The 24074-nt window shown below is 37.2% G+C and overlaps 2 protein-coding genes across 2 annotated transcripts; both read right to left on the bottom strand.

Annotated features, from left to right (window-relative positions):
* Window positions 1–3425: 3425 nt before the first annotated feature.
* On the bottom strand, window positions 3426–6027 carry LOC143711661 (red-sensitive opsin-1). Its single transcript, XM_077203494.1, has 6 exons — window positions 5807–6027; window positions 5150–5446; window positions 4864–5032; window positions 4525–4690; window positions 4203–4442; window positions 3426–4104 (listed from the first exon to the last, which is right to left on the bottom strand). The coding sequence occupies exons 1-6, from the start codon at window positions 5907–5909 to the stop codon at window positions 4006–4008; spliced, it is 1074 nt and encodes a 357-aa protein (XP_077059609.1). The 5' UTR covers window positions 5910–6027; the 3' UTR covers window positions 3426–4005.
* A 2908-nt stretch (window positions 6028–8935) lies between these two features.
* opn1sw2 (opsin 1 (cone pigments), short-wave-sensitive 2) lies at window positions 8936–11478 on the bottom strand. The gene is made up of 5 exons (XM_077203493.1): window positions 10844–11478; window positions 10523–10691; window positions 10194–10359; window positions 9406–9645; window positions 8936–9269 (listed from the first exon to the last, which is right to left on the bottom strand). Exons 1-5 carry the CDS (start codon window positions 11214–11216, stop codon window positions 9162–9164), a joined length of 1056 nt encoding a protein of 351 aa, XP_077059608.1. The 5' UTR covers window positions 11217–11478; the 3' UTR covers window positions 8936–9161.
* Window positions 11479–24074: the final 12596 nt, after the last annotated feature.

The following is a 24074-nucleotide window of genomic DNA, read 5'->3' as shown; positions in this document are numbered from 1 at the left end:
CTGGAGATCAAAATATTGAAATTTATGCACAATTACCCATTTTTATGTGACCAAAAATAGTAAATTTTGCAGTGGTTGTACCTGTCACAGGATTTTTCTCTCCCTGAGTTGGTGGTTGATCCCTCTATTGCCTCTTATTTCTCTGTTTGTGGTAGAATTTGGAACCAATAAACTGGCAGACGGTGTCAGAGGCATTTTATACCAGCTCATCGCCATAAAGACTTTCTGACGTGAAGCGAATTAAGGCTAGCTGGGAGGCACAGCTGTCTCGCATAACAGGAAGTGCCCCCAAATCTGCATGAGAAGTATGGGCATTAACTTCTGTTCATGACCTTACACGTATGGGATTCAAGCACACAACCATGCATACATTAGCACCCAAGCACACAGGGGCACAGGGATACTCAGATTCAAAAAGGTAAGACTTCAATTTGAGGTTAATCTTCCTTAGATAAGCAGAGCTTTTAGTGTCACGTTCCAGTTGAATTTGCATAGCCCCCTTAGGCTTAAATGGAGGCATTGCACTTGACTTGCTCCTCTTATTTGCAGACTTCTAAGTGACTTTTAAGCTTTAAATCCTTTAGCACACAAAACAAAAACATTGAAATTAAAGTCATTTTCCTTAAAGTGGATTTTTGTCTGGGTGTCTTAGGGATTTCAGTGCAATTTCTTTATTTGTACTTTATATTAAATGAAATCTAGGGAAAGAGTACAAAAGTGAAGTTAGGGACACATTTTAAACAAGATCATGGATGCTTTTCACATCTCCAGGTTAGGAATGAAGAAGTAGGTCTAAACTATAGCAGGATAAATGTGTGTAGAAGTATCTCGTGTATACTTCATTTAGCCAAGGCTGCAAAGTCGACTCCGTGTTACAAATATGTTAGACCTATCACTTCTGCCACTAAAGATTGCTTTATTAATAATATTCCTGATCAGTTTCATCTCCTCAGCATCCCAGATAGCTTAGAAGAACTCTCTCTTTTCCAGCACTTTAGACACAGTTGCTCCTTTGCGCTTAAAGAAGATTAAAGAAAATAGTCCAATGCCGTGGTACAATGAGCACACTCAGGCCCTTAAGAGAGCATTCAGAAAAATGTAGCGCAACTGAAAGATAACAAAACTAGAGTTTTTTCGCATTTCATGGAAAGAGAGCACGATTGCGTATAGAGAGGCCTTAAAAGCTGCTAAATCTGCTTATTTTTCGACCCTGTTAGAAGAAAATAAACAAAACCCTAGTATTTATTTGAAACAGGGGCTAAATTAACGAAGAACAAAGCTTCAACCCCAGACGTTTCCAAGCAGCACAGCAGTAATGTCTTTATGAACTTCTTTACTTACAAGATTGATAATATCAGGTAGAAAATTATAACTATGCAACCATCTACTAGCATCAGGCAGTGCATTGTAGTCTCCCTGAGGAAAATTTTGATTAATTCATTGCTACAGGAGAGAAAGAATTTTCTAAACTCGTTAAATAATCTAAATCGACAACATGTATGTTAGACCCTATACCGACTAAGCTATTGAAAGAGATGCTTCCAGAGATCATAGATCCTCTTTTTAATATCATTAATTCATCTTTGTCATTAGGATACGTACCAAAAACTTTTAAACTGGCTATGCTGAAACTGCTTGTTAAAAAAACGCAACTTGATCCTACAGAATTAGTCAATTACAGGCCAATCTCGAATCTACTTTTTCTGTCAAAGATAAAAGGCAGTATCCTTATAACTATGTTCCTTTTTAGAAAGAAATGGTTTCTGCGAGGACTTTCAGTCAGGATTTAGACCATATCATAGTACTGAGACAGCTCTCATTAGAGTCACAAATGATTTACTCTTATCATCCGATCGTGGTTGTATCTCTCTATTAGTGTTACTCGATCTTAGTGCTGCATTTGATACCTTTGACGACAACATTCTTTTAAATAGACTTGAAAATTATTTTGGCATTAGTGGAATTGCATTAGCATGGTTTAAATCATACTTATCTGACCGTTATCAGTTTGTAGCAGTAAATAAAGAGATGTCTTATCGATCAAAAGTTCAGTATGGCGTACTACAAGGCTCAGTTCTAGGAACCTTGCAGTTCACTCTGCACATGCTACCCTTTAGGAGATATCATTAGGAAGCACAGCATTAGTTTTCCCTGTTGTGCTGATGATACTCAGCTCTATATTTCTTCACGCCCTGACGAAACCTACCAATTCACAAAATTAACGGTATGCATAGCTGATATAAAAAACTGGATGCCTAGTAATTTCCTACTACTTAATTCTGAAAAAACAGAGATTCTAATTATTGGACAAAAAACTTTATCACATACTAACCTAGAATACTGTCTAACACTTGATGGCTTCTCTGTCAAGTCTTCGTAGTCGGTGAGGAACCTGGATGTGCTCTTTGATACCAATCTTTCATTTGAAAGTCACGTGTCTAGTATCTGTAAAACCGCATTTTCCATCTTAAAAATATATCTAAATTACGTCATATGCTCTCAATGACAAATGTGGAACAGTTAGTTCATGCGTTCATGACATCAAGGCTAGATTATTGTAATGCTATTATGGGTGGTTGCCCTCCACGCTTAATAAACAAACTACATCTGGTCCAAAATGCAGCACCAGATTCAGGAAGTATGACCATATTAGCCCTGTTCTGTCAACACTGCATTGGCTCCCTATTAAACATTAGATACATTTTAAAATATTGCTGATTAGCCTACTTACAAAGCACTAAATTATTTAGCTCCCATTTACTTGAGCGAGCTCTTAACGCATTTTAGTCCGTCACGTCTATTGCGATCTCAAAATTCCAGCCAGTTGATAATGCCTAGGATATCAAAATTGTCTGCTGGCGGTAGATCCTTTTCCTATTTAGCATCAAAACATTGGAACAGTCTTACTAACATTGTCCGGGAAGCAGACACACTCTGTCAGTTCAAATCTAGACTAAAAACACATCTATTTGACCTAGCATACACATAACACTATATAAATGAAGGTGACTTGACTTGACAAATATTATTTTTCCATTCCCATTTACTTCAAAAAAAAAAAGGGAAAAAAAGATATAACCGACTATTGCATTTCCAAGATTTTCTAAAAGAGAAAAAACATATAGAGAGATGGATTATGGCAGTCAGAAGTGATAAGGATGTCATATTTTTAGTCACTCATTCAGCAGCTGTATTAGTAACCTCCTTGTTGTGTTAGGAGGTAATGCCAGGGCAATATAATATAGTATAGCAATATAAATGCACATAAAATAAAATAAAAAAGTTTATATATGAAAATATGCGAAGATGCTTATCTGTGAAAGGGACCATATCTTGACTATTTCAATTGCTGCCCAATGGAGACCCACAATGAAATCATTTCAGAGAGATGTGCATGTGTAATGAAAGATACTGAGAACAGAACATTTATTTTGCTGCTTTTTTTTTTTTAATTTTCATCAAAGAAAAAAATAGATCCATATTACATGCTGTACATGGGCAGGCCTCTATCTATCAAACAATTTTTTTTGTCATTTTTGTTTTCTTGCAAGATGACTACAAAATTAAGATTACAGAGATATTATTAAATTGCCACTGAACAGCAATTCAGCAGAAATTGTACATTACAATGAGGCGATTACTTTTTGCTGTTAGTTAATCCACACTGAGTGTCACATTCCCACAAAGCAGTGCTATATATATAGGCATACGACCTTCTGAATAGTCAGTGGATGGAGTATCATGGACAAATGATTGTGTGACAAATGAATACCATAAAAACTGTAACATCATTCCGGTAGATCTTAAGCCATGGGGCCGTTGAGCAAGTAATGTGTTAACACACAGTGCCATGCAACAAGGCATTCCCCATCACTCCGAGGGAAATATCTGGAAGCAAATTTGTCAAGATACGTTGAGGGTAAACAAGGAATATAAAAAGTCCCATTTTCATCTTTTTTTCCCATGTCTGACTCAAGACCATTGCTCTCAGATCTGGTGCGCAATTTATGCAGGAGCCACAGAGGACACTTCTGTCTTGGATGTAGACACCTCAGACCCATCATCCACCTTCTTTCCAAAGAGCTGCATGATGCATACACGAAACTGTGAAGAAAGAGAAATCAAGATTATTTTACAATGATTCATGCAAAGTTTTCTCATTGTGCTCAAGGCTTGAGCTTTGTTAAACAGCATTGACTTACTTGTCGGTTCATGAAGACATAAATGACAGGGTTGTAGATGGTGGCGCTCTTGGCAAAGTAGGCAGGCATGGCTGCTGCCAGTGGATGGAAGGAATAGCCTGGGTTTGCAGCTGCAAAGCAGGCGAAGAACGTATAAGGACCCCAGCAAACACAGTAGGCCAGGATCATGACAACCACCATTCTGGATACTTCCTTCTCAGCTTTCTGTGTGGACTCAGAATCCTTCTGTTGCTGGGCGACCTGTTGGAAAGAAATGATAGATGCTTAGTGTCTTTTTAGAAACTGGAACAAACTTTTGAAAGCAGTCAAGGAGACAACTTACAGCATGAATGGCCAAATACACAGCGATGTAGCAGAGAATGATGACTGCCAGAGGGATGATACAACAGGTGATCATTAGGACAATCATGTAGGACTGGACACCGGGGTCCTCGCTTCCACTGAAGACATCAGGGCCACAGGAGGTCTTCAGACCATGAGGCCAATATCTGAAAAATAACAGATTAGAAAGATCTACATTTATGCTTGTGTGGAACTTATTTGTTGGTCTTACCACCCAAAGAATTCATCAAACTCATGATTGATTACTAAGATATAAATGTACGTAGCTGTCAAATGCCATTGATAATTTGATAATTGATAATTTAATAAGTAATTTTACCTGCTCCAGCCAAAGATGGGAGGTGCACACCAGACAGCTGCCCAAACCCAGCAGAAGATGATGCCAGCAGATGCCCATTTACCATCAAACTTGACATTTCCAAATGGTTTGCACACGACCACCCATCTCTCCCAAGAGATGACAGTCAAAGACCACAGACCAGCGATTCCTGTTGATTGTGTTGTTAGATAACATTAAAAACCAGACAAAGTTTCAATGATGTAAAAAATATATATTGAACTTTGGTCTAATGTATTCATAATGATGTCTTTGGGTAGTAACTTACCACATACAGATACAGTGTAGCCCTCAAAGACACACATGGGATGTCCGAGGATAAAGTAGCCGAAAACCTGGTTGATCACACTGATGGTGCTGGCCAACAGAGTCTCTGCTAGATCAGCTATAGCGAGGTTGACCAAAATCCAGTTGAGAGGGTGACGGAGCTTCTTGAATTTGGCTGTGGCCACCAGCACCAGGCCATTGGTGAAGGTCGAGGCAATGACCACGAATATCATCCAGCATGTTGAGAGGTTGTACACCCATCGAGGAGCAATGTGGTAGTTTGGTCCCTCAAATGGATCTGGAAATGAGAAATAAAGAGCAGTAATATTATCATCTCGAAGGAGTTCTCAACTGACAAGCTTTGTGATCAACTCTCATTATTCTGATGCTCCATATTCATCAGTCTGATGAAGACCACACATTTGAAGTTTAAGAGTAAGACTGCCAAAATTTCCAGTCCTATTACACTGCCACTATTGTGGAAGCTTTAAAAGCCCACAAAGACATCCACATGGCTTTATAATACAGAACAGAATAGCTATGATTGAACGATTTCCTACACATTTTTTGTCAACATATTCAATGCAAATAACCTCCCAATTTAAACCTACTCAAATTACGATTTAAAATAGAAATAGAAGAAATTTTAAACGCTCACCTTTGGTGTTATTGCTGTTGGTATATGTGAACAGTGTTTCTTTCGTTGTTTCATCTCCCCTTCGCCTGGCTGCGAACATCACGTCTCCCCATTGCTCTGCCATTTTTGGAGGTTGTATAGCCCAAACCTGTAGTTACTTAACTGCTGTAAAGGTCTGGGCCTTTGTTCTTTTACTAGCTTCTGTCTCTGGCCAACTCACACCGACAGACTTTAGGCTCTTGTCAAAGTGCTTTTATATGCAAAAAAAGAGGATGCCCTGGCTTACAGGGTGGAGAATTGTTGAGGTCAAAACAGGTATCAGGAGCAGAACAAAAACTCATTCATTAGGCTTACAGGAGGCCTAAGCTACTGTTCCTTCCTAGGATTGTTGAAGCCATCACAGGTAAACCAAAACAATGTGCGGTGGTGACCTTTGGCAAGACCAAGTCAAGAGTGATTATAAGGTGACGGCCCAATGATGCTTTCTACAGTTTGAATTTTAGGTCACTGACCTCTTTGTGTTGTCCTTGACTGAAGCTTCTTTTACAGTATTAGTGTATAGCACACTTTATTAAAGAGGCATGAGATCATTATTGCAAAAAAAGAAAAAAACAAATCCATTGTCATTCTCTGAAATAGCACCAGATTAGAGTGCTCTGGCTCTTTTGTTGGTGCTCCGTACAACAAGACCAGCATATAAGAAACATTCCATATGGGATTTTAAGTTAGAATTTAAATTTCAAATGTAAAAGTTTTTAAGGTTCTGACTGAAATCACACTAAAAAGATAAGATGGGATTCTAGAGTTAGGATTTTTCTATATAATGGCCCCTGCTGTCTATTGAATGAGTAAAGAACTCTTTACAGTATTGAAAATTGTAGATTTAATTATTTGGTACATTGCACAAATATGTCATCTTTGCGTATTCACACACTTACAAATGTATATTGCATAGCTGCACAGAATCTATTGCATATATTCTATTCTATTCTATTCTATCTTTTCTATTCCATTACATTCAATGCATAATTGTAATGTATCCACATACATTTTCTTTACAGCTGCTTTAAATGACATGTATTGTGAAAAGCACTATACAAATAATTGTGAATTTAATTTAATTGAATACTCTCTGAATAAAAGATACAAAAACTATTTCTGAGGCGGTACTCTTTCGAAAGGTACTATTATGTACCATTTGAGTACTAATATGAACCTTTAAGATGATATGCATTGCTTAGGTGTAAATAAGGTACAAATGTGTACCTTTTGAAAGGGTACCGCCCCAGTGACAGCTTTTGCACTTTTTTTTGAGAGTGCGCACACAAAACATTTCAGTAGAAAAAGTTATTTTTGTTATAATTTTTATTTATTTAATTAAAGAGGCTTTTTTTCATATTTCAAAGGATTTCAGGACATTTCAAAACACCAAATTTTATCAAATGTAAATAATGACAAAACGACTGCATAACTTGGCTAAAGAGAATTTAAGCCTTTATACAGGACATAAACATTTTCTCATTTATATCAATTTCATTGTAAACACCATGCCACACAGTTCAAGCCCAAAAATGCTTAATCATTCATATCATCTCGTCCAATCAAAACAAATGTAACAGTTTCAATCATCAGTATGTGCAGGGTAACTGTAAGTCAAACATCTAGGTTACAGTCCAAGTCCAAATCAGCTTATTGGGACAACTGGGGTACCCAGGTACCCTCATGAGATCCTAATTAGTATTGACAAGGATGTAGCCCAAACCTTCCTAATCCCAATGGATTGATGGTTCAGTTTAGGGAAAGCAGGGTTTATCTGAAAATCTTGATGAGGTCAGTTTTAATCTCTCCCTGATTCTGACGATAGGCGTTTTCTTGTCTTTTTTCAGCCATCGGCTTCTCCATCTACTGTGGCAAAGTGGAGCAGGAGGAAGTGAACACTAGGACAGGCACAGACCAAACCTGGGTGAGGATGGAGCCAACACGAAGACGAGAGCAGTCTGTACACTTATTTACTCTATCAGTTGTTTCCTTTTCATTCTTAAAATTGCAGAGAATTGTACTGATATGTATGTGTTTATCCAAAAAGAGTATTTGTTCGTTTTGATCTTTTACACTTCCTTTTACAGTGGAAGCTAATCGAAAAAAATTGAAGTTTAATAGACTATTGGAATTAATGTATACTTTGTGGGATTGAGAGTCAAGGGTCACTATAGTGTTTGTTGTTGCTATTTCACAGTGTAAATCACAGATATTCAGAGATGTAGTTGAAAAGGATGTTTTTCAGAAACAGATGGATCAGAAAGTATCAATGAGCAGCACTCAGTCAGTCCTATGTCTGGAATTCCGCTAGTTCTGAACTATTCGTGATTGGCAAAAGTTCACTACTAGCAGAACTCGGATATACAACTGAATTCTCAACGAAAACTCAAGATAATAGTTTGGTCTCACATGGTCTGCCATTGGACAACTGCTATATTCATGGTATTTAGTACTGAACGTTTATTTAACAATTTTTACATTTTTAAATGGAATTAATCCATATAATAGATGTTAATCTAACATGGGCAAAACTTTGCTTTCACTGCTCATTGTTTCTCTAACATCATTTGTGGTTTAATTTCTAGATTGACTGTATTGATATTGTTTGTGTATTTATTGTGTTAGGCTAGTTTGGAAATGACTAAAGCTAATTCCATATTCTTTCTTTGCACTTGTATCTTGATTTGAAAGTGAACTACTTATTGGATTAAGTACAAGAAGAAGTTAAGGTGAGTAAGCAAGTAATACACTTCTTCTGCATTTCTAGAGACATTGGAAACTACTGCACATATATTCTCATTATTATGTTTTAGTGAATTAATAAAAATGATTAATTATTAGCAGTTTTGCATAATAGATAATACTCTGTTTGACTTTGCTTTTCAGACCATCCCTGGATGTGTTACTCCATTACTCATAACTGAAGGGCGATGGACTTGATTACATTCAGATATATGAAATACTTCTCTGTTTTCATTTGTTAGTTGTTGTAAAATGGTGTGCTCACTACAACAGTCCATTTAAAACAGGAAGTAATAAGACTAATGTAATATAATTTATATAAATTTGTATGTCACAATTGTTGAACTGATAAATTTAACACCACAAATCTTTCTTTCTTTCTTTGCATTTATTGTACATTTTTAAATGATGACAACGAACTTCTACTCATTCTACTTGTTCAGCAAGCCAAGACCAAGTTACAAAAATGTTGACATTAAAAGCAAAAATTCCTAGTGGGTCTATGTTTATTATTTACAATCATTGAAAAATTATATTTCACTGCCATGCAGCAGAGTGGTTCTGTCCGCAGGATGAGGTTACATTAAGAATGGGTTTATTTCTCTGGTGCAACAGAAGAGACCTGGGTGACCTGAGATGAAGAAGAAGCCTCATCTTCGTCAATATTCTTGCCACAGACCATCTTCATCATACAGGAACGGAACTGGGTTTCAAAAGAAATGAGTAGCACATATTATTTGAAGTGATTACTTATGCCATATGAACATGGCATTTAGTACTGTAGCCTTATGGGAACAAACTTCAACAATACAACTCCAAATGTACACATAATACTATACCTGTTTGTTCATTAAGACGTAGATGACAGGATTGTACACTGTAGAGGCTTTACAAAGGCAGGATGGTATGGTTGCCAGTCTCAGGTCAAATGTTTCACCACGGTGGGAAATTACCCAGAGAGCAAAGCAAGCATATGGTCCCCAGCATAACAAGAAGCCAAACACCATCACCACCACCATCTTTGTCACCTCCTTCTCTGCCTTCTGGGTCGAAGCTGAATCTGCTTGAGCTTTGGCTGCCTGGTAGGACAAACAAGGGATTTTAGAGCAACGGGCAACATGACCACAGTAACACATTCATATATCTCCATCTAGTGGACTGGGATGTGCCTCCCAATGAGGCAGATCACTGAAATACATTTATTATTGATTTATGCAAAATAATAATAATAATAATAAATCATATTTTTATGAGTTATGACTGCTTTTAGTGTGAAGCTTACCTTCAAAAAAAGACAATTTTATCATTTGAATGTTCACTTTCCTATCTAGTTTTAAGATCAAAATAAAGAACAGGAATTAACATTATATGTAAAATAATATGGTTTTGTGGTTTTAATATTTATGTAATATTTATTAACTGCCATCTCTAACACAGAACCACACTACAGGGTGAAAGGGATGATCCGAATTAGCCAGGTTTTGGTGCTGGAAATTTGGAAAAGTTTAAATGACAACACTGTATGTTTGCATAAAATTCCTCTTCCTAACTTAAACTTGGACTCTTTTCCAGAAACCAATTAATAATTCTGAAGCAGTATTCAATGGAAAATGCTATTTGTACTTACTAATTTGAGTGTGATGAGCAGCTGACCATAACAGAACACGATAGTGCTGAAAGGAACCGCAAAGCAGAAGCAGAACAAAAACATGACGTAGGATTCGTTGTTGTATTTGTTGTTAGTCGTATACCAGTCAGGTCCACAAGAGCACTGCAAACCTTCAGGGATGTACCTGTAAAACAAATCTCAGTGAGGTTGATGGGATAGACACTTCTGCACAATTCAATCAGAGTACTTCACTCAGGAACTTGAACAAGTTGTATAGGAGTGGAGAAAAAAGGATAGGCATTGATTTTTGGCATTGTGTCCTCCTCAGTGTGAGCAGTGGGACTTACCGGCTCCATCCACACAGTGGAGGGATTGCAGCTGACAATGCAATACACCAAGGTAGTATGCAGCCAATTATGGCATGAGGGGTCTTGAAGGTAAAGTTCCCAAGGGGTTTGCAAATGACCAGCCACCTTTCAAATGCCACCACAGCAAGAGACCACAAACTCACCATTCCTGCAACAACAGAGAAAAAAAATGGGGTAAAGGGTTTGGTGAAACCATCTCAAATCAGAATGTAAGAATAAGTTCTGCTTTTTTTTTTTTTTATCTATGAACTACAACAGGCTAACACAAAAGCATTAAAATGATGTGGATGCATGTTATACCTCCAATTGTTGAAGTGAAGCCCTCAATTTTACATCCTATCACCCCGAAGACAAAGTACTTCTTCCAGAAGGCGTAGAATGCTACCGAGGAACCAAAAACGGACACCCACAGGTTTGAAACGGCAAGGTTAACAAGAATATAGTTAAGATGAGATCTGAGTTTCTTGTATTTTATTGTGCAAACAATGGTAAGGACGTTGATCGCAGTCCCTGCGATGAAAAGGAAGAACATAAGGGCAGCCATGGCCATGAATACGCCATGGTGACCCAGGTGGTCCTGGGGGACCAGGAAAGGACTGTAAGCAGAGATATTGTTGGTATCTAAAGCGATGGGGATCCAGAAGTCATCGTTAAACTCGGGCACTGCCTTCATCTTGCTTAAAACTGGCAACCACTCCACCGAGAACGCTGTAACACCTTAAAGCTTCAATCAATTGTGTTATTTCCTTCTGTAGATTACTGCAGCATCGCAAAAAGAGTCCAACCCGTTTCGATGTAAATTCGCTCTCCGTTGAACACCAGATGAAGGCTCCCTCAAACTATTGTCAAGTGATCCCTCTTTTATAGGGATCCAAAAGATACCATTTTGCTCCTCCCAAATGGTCCTGATGGAGGGATTTGAGGTTTGTTGTCATCTACCAAACACACTTGCTCTTCTGCAGGCACACAAATACATGACAAACAGATTCAACACATGCAAAACTACATTTGTGCAGTGCAAGACACACAATTCACTTAATCTCATTTCCAGCACCAAAACCTGGCTAATTCGGATCATCCCTTTCACCCTGTAGTGTGGTTCTGTGTTAGAGATGGCAGTTAATCTGCCGCCCAGTGCAGATAAAGCAGCTAATCACTCGTAGTTAACCCCTCTTTAATCTGCTTCCCATCGTATTATCTCCAGCTTTGAGCCTGGAATCATGGCCTTTGTGAAAGGCCTTAAATACTTGACAGCTGGATTGTCCTTGACACTCGTCTGTAGAGGGTTCTTGTGTCAGAGCCGAGCAAGTGACTATTGGAAGTGAAATGTTCACAACTTAGTGATGAACATCTTGTATGGACAAAAGATAAAATAATCATGAATTTGAGTTAGCAAATGACATTAAGCTACTTTAAACACCAAAACAGAAGCAAAAAATAGGTCACTGCTTAATGGCGTGACAAAACAAGCTCGTAAAGCAACTAAATCACACATAATTATGTTTTTTTTAATAACGTTTAAAGAATTCAAATGTATTAATCAGCAGCAATACATTTCCAACATTTGTTTTTTTTCATTAACAAAAAAGCCTGTTCATGACAGTTCATTATTTTATGTTAATTAATGTTCTGTATTTTAATTGAACAACCTTAGATAGCTAAATGAAAGTTGAAATGATTAATTAACCATTATTTAATAAATTAATTCATTTACAAAAAGAAAAGTAACACTACACTTGTATGCAACACTTATAAAGACAAAAGCTCACCAACATTGAATAATTGCATAAATATTGCACAAATAATAATTAGGTTAATAATCACAATAAAAGTGAATTTATAGTTTTAATAAAAAAGTTACAACAAGGCATAGAATTACATATTTATTTAAGACTATACCAAAAATATAGTAATTAAGTAAATAAATTCTAATAAATAAATTTGTTCAACAGCATCATGAATACATTGTCACACAGTGAGTTTACATGTACCTAACAGTTCTTGCACCTACAGTATGAAATATTCAGTAGCAAAAACGTTTTGCTTTAAAAAAATTGCCAGCCACCGTCAGAATTTTTTATAATTTTCACAAAATTATCATGGCCCCCAGATTATTTTGTTATATGAATATCTGAACATGCAATAGGCTATCAAGAGAAAGAACAGATCCTCTGCTTAAAAAAACTAAAAGTTTTATTCTAGCTTAACGCATTCTTTTTTTTATCAAAACTTGAATGTCGGTAAGTTTTATAAAAAAAAAAAAAGCAGCGTTTTTGTCAAAGACTGCATCCAGATCGGAGATCAAAACATACGTAGATGGAGTAGATTAAGAATCAACACCCCCTATGGTTGCACCGTCCTATATACCTCGTGCTTGGTTGACATTTCAGTTGGTAACATTAGGCAGTTTTGATTTATATGTTCTATGTTTATTATCGCGTTATTTTGCATCTTCTTGATATCGCTTGTTTAGTATCCAGATATTCTGTACTCTTTCAGAAGATGTGTCAGCGCCGTATAACAGATGGCAGGTAAAAGAGTTAATTAAAGACCCAGTGAAGTGCCTTGAAACGTGCAGTATTATTCAATGTGCTGTTCCCATGTGTTACACCTGTCAGCTGCAGGTTCCAAAACTGCGTTTTCACTCTGTCTGCCGAATGCTGTCTCACCATCACAACCAAATCATTACAGAAGACTCCATCATCATGAATCTAGCAGTTGAACTAGTTCGTATGCGTCAAGGTAACCGCACACTCGAAGAACATGTAAACATTTTCCTTGACGTGGCAAATACTTCTGATCTACCGGACTGTGCTCTCATAGACTTTTTCTGCTACGGACTTAACCCTCTTCTCCAGGATAAGCTAATTCATGCATTATAAGCTAATTCATGCATTATTGTGGAGCGGGTCCCAGTTTATTGTGGTAGATGGTGGTGCTTCGCCTAAACATTTTTTGGGTGGGGGCTACGTGAGACAAGCTCCGATGGCCACAGAGCTTGACCAGCAATTTCCATCCGTGCACACTCTAGTGCTGAATACTCCAGTGCTTACAACGTTAGCCAGAGCTGTCATGTCAGAGCCACCAGTAGCTATTGCAGTCATGTCAGAGCCGCCAGTCACCAGTATAATCATGTTAGAGCAGCCAGCATACCCTTGCCAGATTTTTCAGTGGTCAAGATCAACAACTCAAGGCCTCCTATTGTGAAAGAAACCCTTCAGTCTTCGACCGTCGTGGACACCATTTCATGTGTTCCCAGGTGTCGTTGACGCAGCGATTGAGGATGTCAAAGCTTTTTATCCACGTTGGGGCTTGATATCCAAGTTGGCGGATCTACCTCTGACAATGGTCAGAACAGCAGAGCTTCCAGAGCCTCGCCACGTCTCGGCAGAGCTTCCAGAGCCTTCGCCGCTGGTTACGTCCAGCCCAGAGACTCCTTCGCCGCTGGTTCCTTCCAGCCCAGAGACTCCTTCGCCGCTGGTTCCGTCCAGCCCAGATACTCCTTCGCAGACTCCTTCGCCGCTGGTTCCGTCCAGCCCAGAGACTCCTTCGCCGCTGGTTCCGTCCAGCCCAGAGACTCCTTCGCCGCCGGTTCTGTCCAGCCCAGAGACTCCTTCATCGCTGGTTCCGTCCAGCCCAGAGACTCCTTCACCGCTGGTTCCGTCCAGCCCAGAACACTGTCCTGACCCAGTCACTCTCCCCAGATATTTTTTGGGGGGGGGCTATAGGTCACCGCTGCGGCCGCCCGAAGGGTCTTCACTGCCGCGGCCGCCCGAAGGGTCTTCACTGCCGCGGCCGCCCGAAGGGTCTTCTCCGCCCTGGTCGCCTGCGCTGCCTGCTCCGCCCTGGTCGCCTGCGCTACCTGTTCTGCCCTGGTTGCCTGTCCTGCCGCAGTCTTCAGGCCCTCTTCCTCTCCATGGTCCTGGTCCACCTTCCCGCCCCCGGATCCACCTCCGCTCCACCTTCCACCTGCTTTTGAGCGTCTGGAAGCCGCTCCTTCGAGGGGGGGCTATGTTACACCTGTCAGCTGCAGGTTCCATGTGCCAACTGATGGCAGCCAAGTTCCTCACCATTTACATTAGACTCTGTTATTCCCAGACTTCATTTCCCAGAACCCTCTGCTCATTATTAGTTTATCTGTTTCAGCTGTGTCTTGTTTCATTTTATCATCTCCTGGTCTATTTAAATGCCTTTTGCCTTCATTCAGTATGGAGTCTTGTTTTTGCCTGTTTGATTTGGTTCACACTCGGTCAGTACTTTGAGCAGTCACTGGTTTCTTTATATTTATCTTTTCCCGTGTTTTGGATTTCTGGTTCCTGTCTTCCTCTGTGGATTGGATTTGTATTCTGGACTGTTTACATGTGCTTGACCCTCTGCCTGGTATGGACTATGACCTTGGATTGCATTTGATAATAAACTGCGTTTGGATTTTCACTCTGTCTGCCGAATGCTGTCTCACCGTCACAACCAAATCATTACAGCGTGACACTAACTTGAAACCCGACTTAATTTGCCCCAATGCATGGAAAGCCTATTTACACTGTCTGAATCGTTCCCTATCACCTATAGTGCATATGCCATTAATGTAGAAAAGAGTAAATGTGTGAACAAGTGACCATTTTAGTCGCAGCCTCAACGTCTATTTGGGGGCAGGACACTGTAGATTCTAGAGAGCATTTGCTTGGACAGAACATCTGATGAGAAGTTGAAGTGCAGAGTGATGTCAACAAAATCATTGATCCATACTGGCGGAAGTGAGAGACCATACATTTTTAATGCTTATATCTTCTAAATGCAAATTTTGTCAATGTTTTGGAGCACACTAGCTGAAAGATAACAGTAAGACTAACATATTCATACTAAAAGCCAAACAACTTCAATTTTGATTTCATGGGGACTTTGAGGCAGTCACTAAGCTTGCCAAATATTTTAAGATAGACAAATACTAAGAAAGAGTTTAGTTCATAATTGCCTATTCCAACGTCACAACAGAATTATTCAATAAACATTTTAGTAATATTTGTTATTTATACATTTTGAAAAAATATATTAAAAACATTAATCAAGCACAGGCACAGTCGAATGGGCCCTTTTACAGACTGTGATAATACTATTAATACACATTCATAACTATACTTTGCTTCTAATACAACAGCTGAACTTGTGATGGCAAATATGACATCTTTCTTTTCACCAAAATAATCAATCTCTCAATTAATCAAACACTTGTCGTAATCAATCAATTTTCCCTGTTTTGGAAAGTTGTGGAAATGCTATCACAGATTTTTTTTTTTGCTTTTGGAGCTAATGGGAATGCAAAAATTATATTTGTTGTTGTCTCCCATTCACCACTGTAGTTTAACCAACTATGACAACTTTCACTTCTGAAAACCCCGGAAATGTGAAAAGGTTTCCTTGTGTCATCCCGTGAAAAGTCATTGCATGAGCAAAGTAGGATTTAAATGAAAGTCTTCCGGCTTATAATACTCAGCTAATCTCTCCCTGAACAACAAACAGCAGATTTCCCATACAAGCATGTTGCAAAGGTAAGATGACAGAACAAAACATCCAACACCAGTATCATTGTGGCATTTTATGTTATACTCATTTTGTCACATGAGCTTGCTCAAAACTCATCTGGTAAGTATATCAGGACCTTGGACACTTTGGTTAACAAGAGTAGCAGGAACTAGACAAAGTATGAAAGGGATACACACAGGTTGAAGTATTAACATTCAAAAGAAATATCATCTTAAAATCGTTCTCATTTTCTTATCACCAAAATCACTGCAGATGACCTCTTTTTATCTGTCCATTCCGTCACCCTCAGTGGTCAAAGCACTGTCCCCTCCTTCCTCTTCTGTTTTAATCTCTGGTCTTCCTCACTTGTATGACCCATACAATTATCTGTTTAATGGCTTAAGACTAATTATTGGACTTGTGCTAAGACTCTTAACTACCACAGTCAGTGTAGACCAGTTAAGAGGGGTGCCTAAGGTAAAGACACCTCTAAGTGCGTCACAGTTATCTCCAGCCTATTAACCTGTTTCAGAGTTTATGCCAGTATGCCTGCAGACAGTTTATATAGTTTTATATTTACCAGTCTTAGTGATAAACATAAACAAGTCAATGTACAATAACAAACACAAAAGCAAATACTCTCATGTGAAGATTTGCTGTTCTTATACTGTTTCTGCATATTGGCTTATAAGTTTCTGTTAACAATTATAAATTGGATGTAATGTCATTAAGGAAAATTATTATTGATCAACGTTACAAAGAGAACATCCCAGAGCAAATAAGTACACGGAAACCACAGCTCTGATGTGGAACAGATTTTTGCAAACTTTGCAATAAATTAGTTTTAAATGTAATAATGATTTAAGTCGAAGTATTATGAAATGCAATAATTTTACTTAATGTTAATAAGGTAAGACATTACAGACATACAAATAATTAACATGAATGGCTCTTCTTTTAAAAATGTAACTATGAAATTGACTGATGCTTGGACTTGAAAATAGTGCAGTTACAAAATCACTTCGGGTGAAAGTAAGCATTTAGAGAGGATTAATTGTTTTGATCTCTTTACGCCACAGCCTGTACCTGCCTGCTAAAGCACCTTGCACGATGCCTTAATTAGTTCATCTAATCAACACATACACCAGTACTTCATTTCACTGTTCTGGTAGTTGCTAACACTTTATAATAACTTTCATTAATAAATCATTAACAAACATTTTATAATGCTCAATAGATCATTAGTTAATATATATTCACATAGATAATGTGCTTATGTTTACTAATAAACTTGTTACATGTTTGTTGATTAAGAGATCATTACATAATGTAAATAAAAAAATACAAATATCATTAAACTTTCAATTATTATCATGCACTTCTTGATAATTTACAAATGTCATTAAATTTAAGTTCATATATTACCTAATGCACTTTTTTTAACATTTACAAACGTACAAATGCAAAAAGGCGTTTGCTATGAGTGATCTGGATGTTCAACAGAAAATGTAACAATTTAAGAATGACTGGGGACCACTTTAAAGTAGGTATGTACTTAATTGTTAAATGTACTTCATGTTCAATGTTCATGTTCTATTGCAAAACACTTTTGCTGCTATTGAGGTGGGATACGGGTAGGGTTAGGGAGAGGTTAAGCGATAAGGGTTTAAGGCTTGGTTAAGGGGTCAGCAGTGTAGGGGTCTGTCTGATTACTATAAGGGATTCATGGTTCAAACTGTTTATACATGGTTTTGATAGGTCTAATGAACAAAGTATTTTTTTAATAGGCTATGATTCAAGGAATATCCTATTTAAGGATTTAGGGCCAGATTTACTAACAGCTGTCGCCAGCGCAGACCCTCTTTTGCCTAAAAGACACGCAGTGAAAAATGTTTAAATTAGCGCTGAAAAAGCGTGGACACATTTTTGCAGCTCACCTTACTGCATATGCATTTCCAGGAGTTTCCCTTTCAGATGCAAAACTTTTGGGAGGAGAGTATTTGAATGAATCATGTAAGATGATTTACTAAGGTACTTGCACCATTATTTACCAGCCCAAAAACAAACATCAGCGCTTTTTTGGAATTGCGCTCTCACGCTAATTTGCCCTGTTTAGTAAACCTGGCCCATAGCAGCTATAAGTGTTGAGGCGATACAAACATGTTTTGCACCCAAATTACAATTATGTGGTGGTTTTGTTAAGTCTTTAGCAAGCATTTAGCTAAACTTAACAAACCCCCCTTTACACAAACGTTGTATAGTAGCTAAAAGTCCAGTGCAAGGTAAATGATTAACAGTAAACATTTATATAAACATTTACAAATGATGAATAGTTTTGGGACACTTTTGCCATTGAGATGACTGCCCATAAAGGAACTAAATGACAAACATTTATAAACATTTACAAATAAAGAATAGTCTTAACTTTAGATTGTGCACTGCAAAAACAGGAACAAATAATTAACAAATGATTTGTGAACAGTATTAAACCCAACAAACAAAGACCAAATTTAGGCCTATGACCGTTACAGACTGTGGCTATAAGTTAATGAGAAATGTTAACATGAATAGTGAAGTTAAAATGACTAGTTAAATTACCTAATTATTTTTCCACAATATTTGTAAATGTAAACAAGTGCATTTTAGGTAATAAATGTATTGACCTTTATTTCGATTTGTTTGCATTTTATTTTCATTAAATAACAACTTTTTAATAATTATGTAATCTTTAAAAAGATTATTTCAACATTAACAAGCATATTATCTCATAGCTATTTGAATATATATTAACTAATGATCCGTTAAGCATTATATAATTTTGTTAATGATTTATTAATGCAGCTTAATCTTTGTAAACCATATGTTTTTTAAAGTGGATGATAATATGAATTGGGAGTTTAATGACATTTGTAAGCATCTCAATGGACATTAAATAATGATCTGTTAATCAATCAACATGTAATAAGTTCATTAGTAAACATGAACAAGCACATTATTACCAAAAAGGGGAAAAAAAAGAAGAGTTCTTTGTTTTTTTATCCTTTATTTTCTTGGGATTCTATGAAAAGATGTTGATACAATAAGAATGCATAACACATCAAACAAAACAGGGAAATTATTATAATATTACTAAATAGGCTATTATTTACTTTACCAAACAAAACAGTGAGAATCAAGAAGGTAATTATGAGGAATTCATGTTTAGTTTTGTTGATGTTGTAAATTTTATTTATGTATTCTATATGCATAGTGTTAGCTATCATGAAATAAGTACCACTTTGCAATAAGGTTTAGTTAAATTTGTTGACATTAATAATAAACTGCACTTCTAGCATTTATTAATCTTAGTTAATATTAATTTCAGCATTTACTAAAACATTTTTGAAATCAAAAGTTGTGTTTGTTAACATTAGTTAATGCACTGACTGTGAAATAACATTAACAAACAATTAGCTAATGTATTATTATTAACCAAGATGAACAAATACAGTAAAAAGTGTGTTGCTCATGGTTCATGTTAGTTAATACATTAATAATAAACAAATTAACCTTATTGTAAAGTGTTATGAAATCAAATATATAAATTCTTTATAATTTAGAGTTGGACATGAACTTTGGATTTCATTTGGATTGGATTTCATTTCACTAGATGTATTCCCCCAAGCTAATAACACTTGCCTTGGATAAAACCCGAATGACTTTGTCAGACTCAGAATGCAGCTGAAATCGAGTTATACTTTTATTTAAGCATAACTCGCATGCTGCCGCAACTTTTACAGTAGCATTGTAGGAAAAAATTTACTTTTCCATATTAGCTTAACGTTACCTGCTGCTCTTGTAGTTTGAAGCATAGACATAATAAATACATAGACGCCCTATTTTTTATTTTTTTTATTTATTAATAATCACATGAAATACAAAGAATAGAACAAACACCAGAGGAGACATGAAAGAGAGAAAAAACAAAAAAATTAACAATAATAATAATAATGCAAGAGAGGATAATCACATACATAAATAGATACAAACAACAGCATTTTAAGATAATAAAATGTTACAAATTTTAGAAAGGGATTTTGAAGAGAGCACAACAGGATAATGTTTTCCTAGCTTTGGACTTCTCAGAGATAGAAAGCGTTTGAAGGTATTGGTGAAATTCGATGAGAAAGACTTTGAATAATGGCTTATGATTGGAGAATTTACACTTATGAATATGAAATTTTGCTAGGAGAAGTAAAAGATTTATAAAGTAAGATTCTTTCTCAAACTTTTTCTCCATATTAACAAAACCAAATAAAACATACTTCCAATATAAAGAAAAATGAGGGTATCATAGCCGCTTTGGAACGTTGCTGCGATACGTCAACGTGTCCGCCATTTTGCGGAGGGCAAGACTGCGCTGTAAACAAATGCAAGTAAACGGTTGAGCTGCGGTTTTCCTGGATAAAAACAATAATAACGATTACATTTATCAGCCGATTTCAGTGGTTTGTACGTGGTGTACGTTTTTATTAATAATTATATAATGACCAAATACAACCCCAAAAAAATGTCAGTCTTGTTGGTGAAAGGTAATTCCCCGAGACCTGTTTTCAATTGTGTGGCGACTTGTACAGCCCCACGCAGCGCACAAAACAGGCATTTTTCTCAATTCCCATAATGAGAAATATGGGAAAGTTGCCCTCCTTGATATGGCGGCGCCATTGACGTACGCTCCAGCAGACAATAGGGTGTCTATGTGTTTATTGTGACTATGGTTTGAAGACTCGCGGCGAACTCCGAAGGAAACTCCGCCTACCACTTCATCTCCGCCCAAATGCTTCCGCCAAATACATTTTATATATAGTATTTTTTGTATTATTATTGTAAGTGGCAATAGTGTTTAAGTGTATTGTTATCTATTATACTATTTATAATAATAATTATTATTATTATTATTATTATTATTATTATTATTATTATAGGGGCACAATACATTTTGAAACAAAAAAGGGGCAGGGAGAAATCCCTGTCCCTAGCTTGTGAGGGAATGACAATAGTCTGATGTGGAGTGCCCTCTGCTGGCTCTATAGGGCACTCCAGCTGGTGACGTTACAATTTTCATATTTTGTAGGGTGAAAAAAATCTGTGCAATCTGTAAAAAGTTAGTAGTATTTTTACAATTTAAAATTACTGTTTTCTATTTGAATATATTTTTTAAATGTAATTTATTTCTGTGATGGCAAAGCTGAATTTTCAGCAGTGTCACATGATCCTTCAGAAATCATTCTAATATGTTGATTTGCTGCTCAATTATTATAATTTATTACTGACTAATCATTAAAAATGTGGTTCTTTAAATATTTTAATAGTTAAATAATTTTAATGTAAAAAAAAAAATTTTATCTTATATGCCCCTTTTTTCAAGATGTAATATAAGACTCAGGTGTCTGTGTCTGAAGTTTCAGATCAAAATACCGCACAGTTTATTAAACTGTACCAGGTTGTAAGCAAAAACATGCTGTTTTCGTGCATGTATCTTTAAATGCAAATGTGCCGCTGCTCCCCGCCCACTATCCAGAATAGCTCTGTCACTGTGACTTTACAGCTCTTGGCTAGGAAACTGCCAAAAACTAACAAAACATCTGTTTGGTTCTGATTATCATATCTAATGCAATCACACTCACAATGTCACAGTTCTGTTTAGTAAGTTTCATTTTCATGGATTTTTAGTTTGTTATTTTCAGTCACATATGTGTTCCTTTGTACAGTTTCCTTCCACTCATCAGTTTCTATGGACACTGATTGTTCTCACAGGAGCTGCTTGTCATTCAGTTCTTTATCTCTATACAGCCAGACCCAAAGCCCAGCCAACCACCACCCTAGAGAATTCACCCGAGCCCCTCACATAAGGAGAGCTTCTGCCCTCCGTGAGTATAGAGCCTGTGACAACAGCGCCAACCGTCACCTAAATGTTGTCTGACCAGGGGTGTGAGCCGGCAACCACTGTGACAGAGGGAATCCTGGTGGAACTGGACATGCAGGACTGGCTAATAGACCTACATTCCAATACTGCTTCCCACCTTACCCAACGCTGAATCATTGATTTCATCATCATCAGGGTCTTCATTGCTGCTGGTTCTGGTACAGCTCGAAAAAGTTGTCGTCGAACTATATGGGCTAAAAATTAACGTAATTGATCCCATCCAGCTTTCCTCTCTCACCTTCACCACAGATCTCAGCCAGTCCTCCAGCCTCGCCTCAGCTGTATGCCTGATGCCCTTCGTCTGTAACGCCTCACGATGTGGTCAAGCCTCAGGTCGTGCACTCTCCAGCTGCACCTAAGCAAGAGAAACCGCCTCCGGCCTCTGATCCCTTCGCTCCCCCTCGACCCGTCAAACTGTCTGCACCGCCTTGGCTCCTCCCACCCTCTGTACCACCAGAGACCCCCAGCCTTACGGCTCCACCAGGCTCCCTAGTCCCTCCGGCTTCACTTTGGTCAGCCGTCACTTACGAGCCATCTGCGCCGTTGCGTCTCTCCACCCCTTCAGCTCTAGCGGGCTCCGCTCCCTCCGGATCCACCTTGGTCCTCGAGAGCACCAGCTCCGCCTAAGTCTCAAATCAGCATATAAGAATGATTTCTGAATGATCATGTGACACTGAAGACTTAGTAATGATGCTGAAAATTCAGCTTGGCAATCACAGGAATAAATTACATTTTAAAATACATTAAAAAAGAAAACTATTTTAAATTGTAATGATATTTCACAATATTACTGTTTTTACAGTATTTTTCTATCAAATAAATACAACCTCGGTGAGCTAGAGACAGCTTTAAAAAATATTATAAAATCGTACCAACCTCAAACTTTTGAATGGTGTATGAATAAAAACACTTTAACATGTACAATTGAATTTAATTGTTTTTTAATACATATTTTAAAATTTTATGTCCCCATCCTTATCTCTGTGGCGTTACATCAATGGATGTCACTCATTATAAATATGCAGCAATAGCCTACATAGCGGGATGCTTGGCGCTCTTTTTTTATTGCCTTTTTTCCTATCACAAATTTTAGTATTCATCATAAATGATTTATCATTCAAAGCTTAAAAGTCTTTGAGTCTCAAAGTTCCATATTTGGTGACTGTTTTGTGATATAAGTGATATTGTGACAGAAATTTATAAATTTACAGGCGAACGCGTTAAGAAACCCTCAATGGCTATCAAATCTGGCTATTTTTGGTATAGCACCTAAACAAAATCTCATAGGAACTTTAAGCTTTGTGATATCAACTTCAATTTGGAACACAACTTGGTTAGAGATAACCTATTTGTAAAATAGCATACATATTTTTTATTAAATTTTTTTTTTAGTACAGTACTTTTTACAATTACATTTTTTGAAGTGCTGCTGAGTGTCTTCTTTAAAAAGTGACCAACGTTGGGACTGTATTCCAAAGCATTCATGAATTACAAACATTTAAGTTTGGATTTAGCATTTTCATGCCTATGCTCAAAAAGGAGAGTGACAGTTGACAACAAGCATTTTTACAAATTCTGCCTCTGGTTTGCCACTTCAGTTTGAAGAATGAGCCATTTGCATTTGACAGATGCTTTATTCCAAAGCAACTGTCCTTAATGTTCTTTGGCACGAGTTTAAGAATTTGTAAGAGTTTTTTGAACAAAGTTTGTATTTTACGAAGATTACAAAATAGATTTTATGTAGGCGATAAAGTCTGGTATTATTTAATATTAAGTTACATTTATTAATGCATATTTGTGGATTGCACGAAAATGCGGCAGAGGAGGAAAATCTATCAATAAATTCGACTTAGGTCGCCATCTTTAGTGTGGGACAATAAGCCCTAAATACTCTATATAAAGCGTAAAAATATGTTCAAATTATCTCAATAGTTTTAGCTAATCTCAAATACATACCTATAATGGCATAATAAGTATAAAACTATCGTTAAAGAAATGCAGGATTGTATTTCTAAAATATGTAAGTGAGTGTTTCACAAAGAGCTC

This window comes from Siphateles boraxobius, unplaced genomic scaffold (assembly GCF_051911475.1).
Source record: "Siphateles boraxobius isolate OS27281-9 unplaced genomic scaffold, OSU_SipBor_1 5, whole genome shotgun sequence".
Classification (NCBI taxonomy): Eukaryota; Metazoa; Chordata; class Actinopteri; order Cypriniformes; family Leuciscidae; genus Siphateles; species Siphateles boraxobius.
Note: the sequence above shows the minus strand (reverse complement) of the source record. Positions and strands in the feature narration are given on the sequence as shown.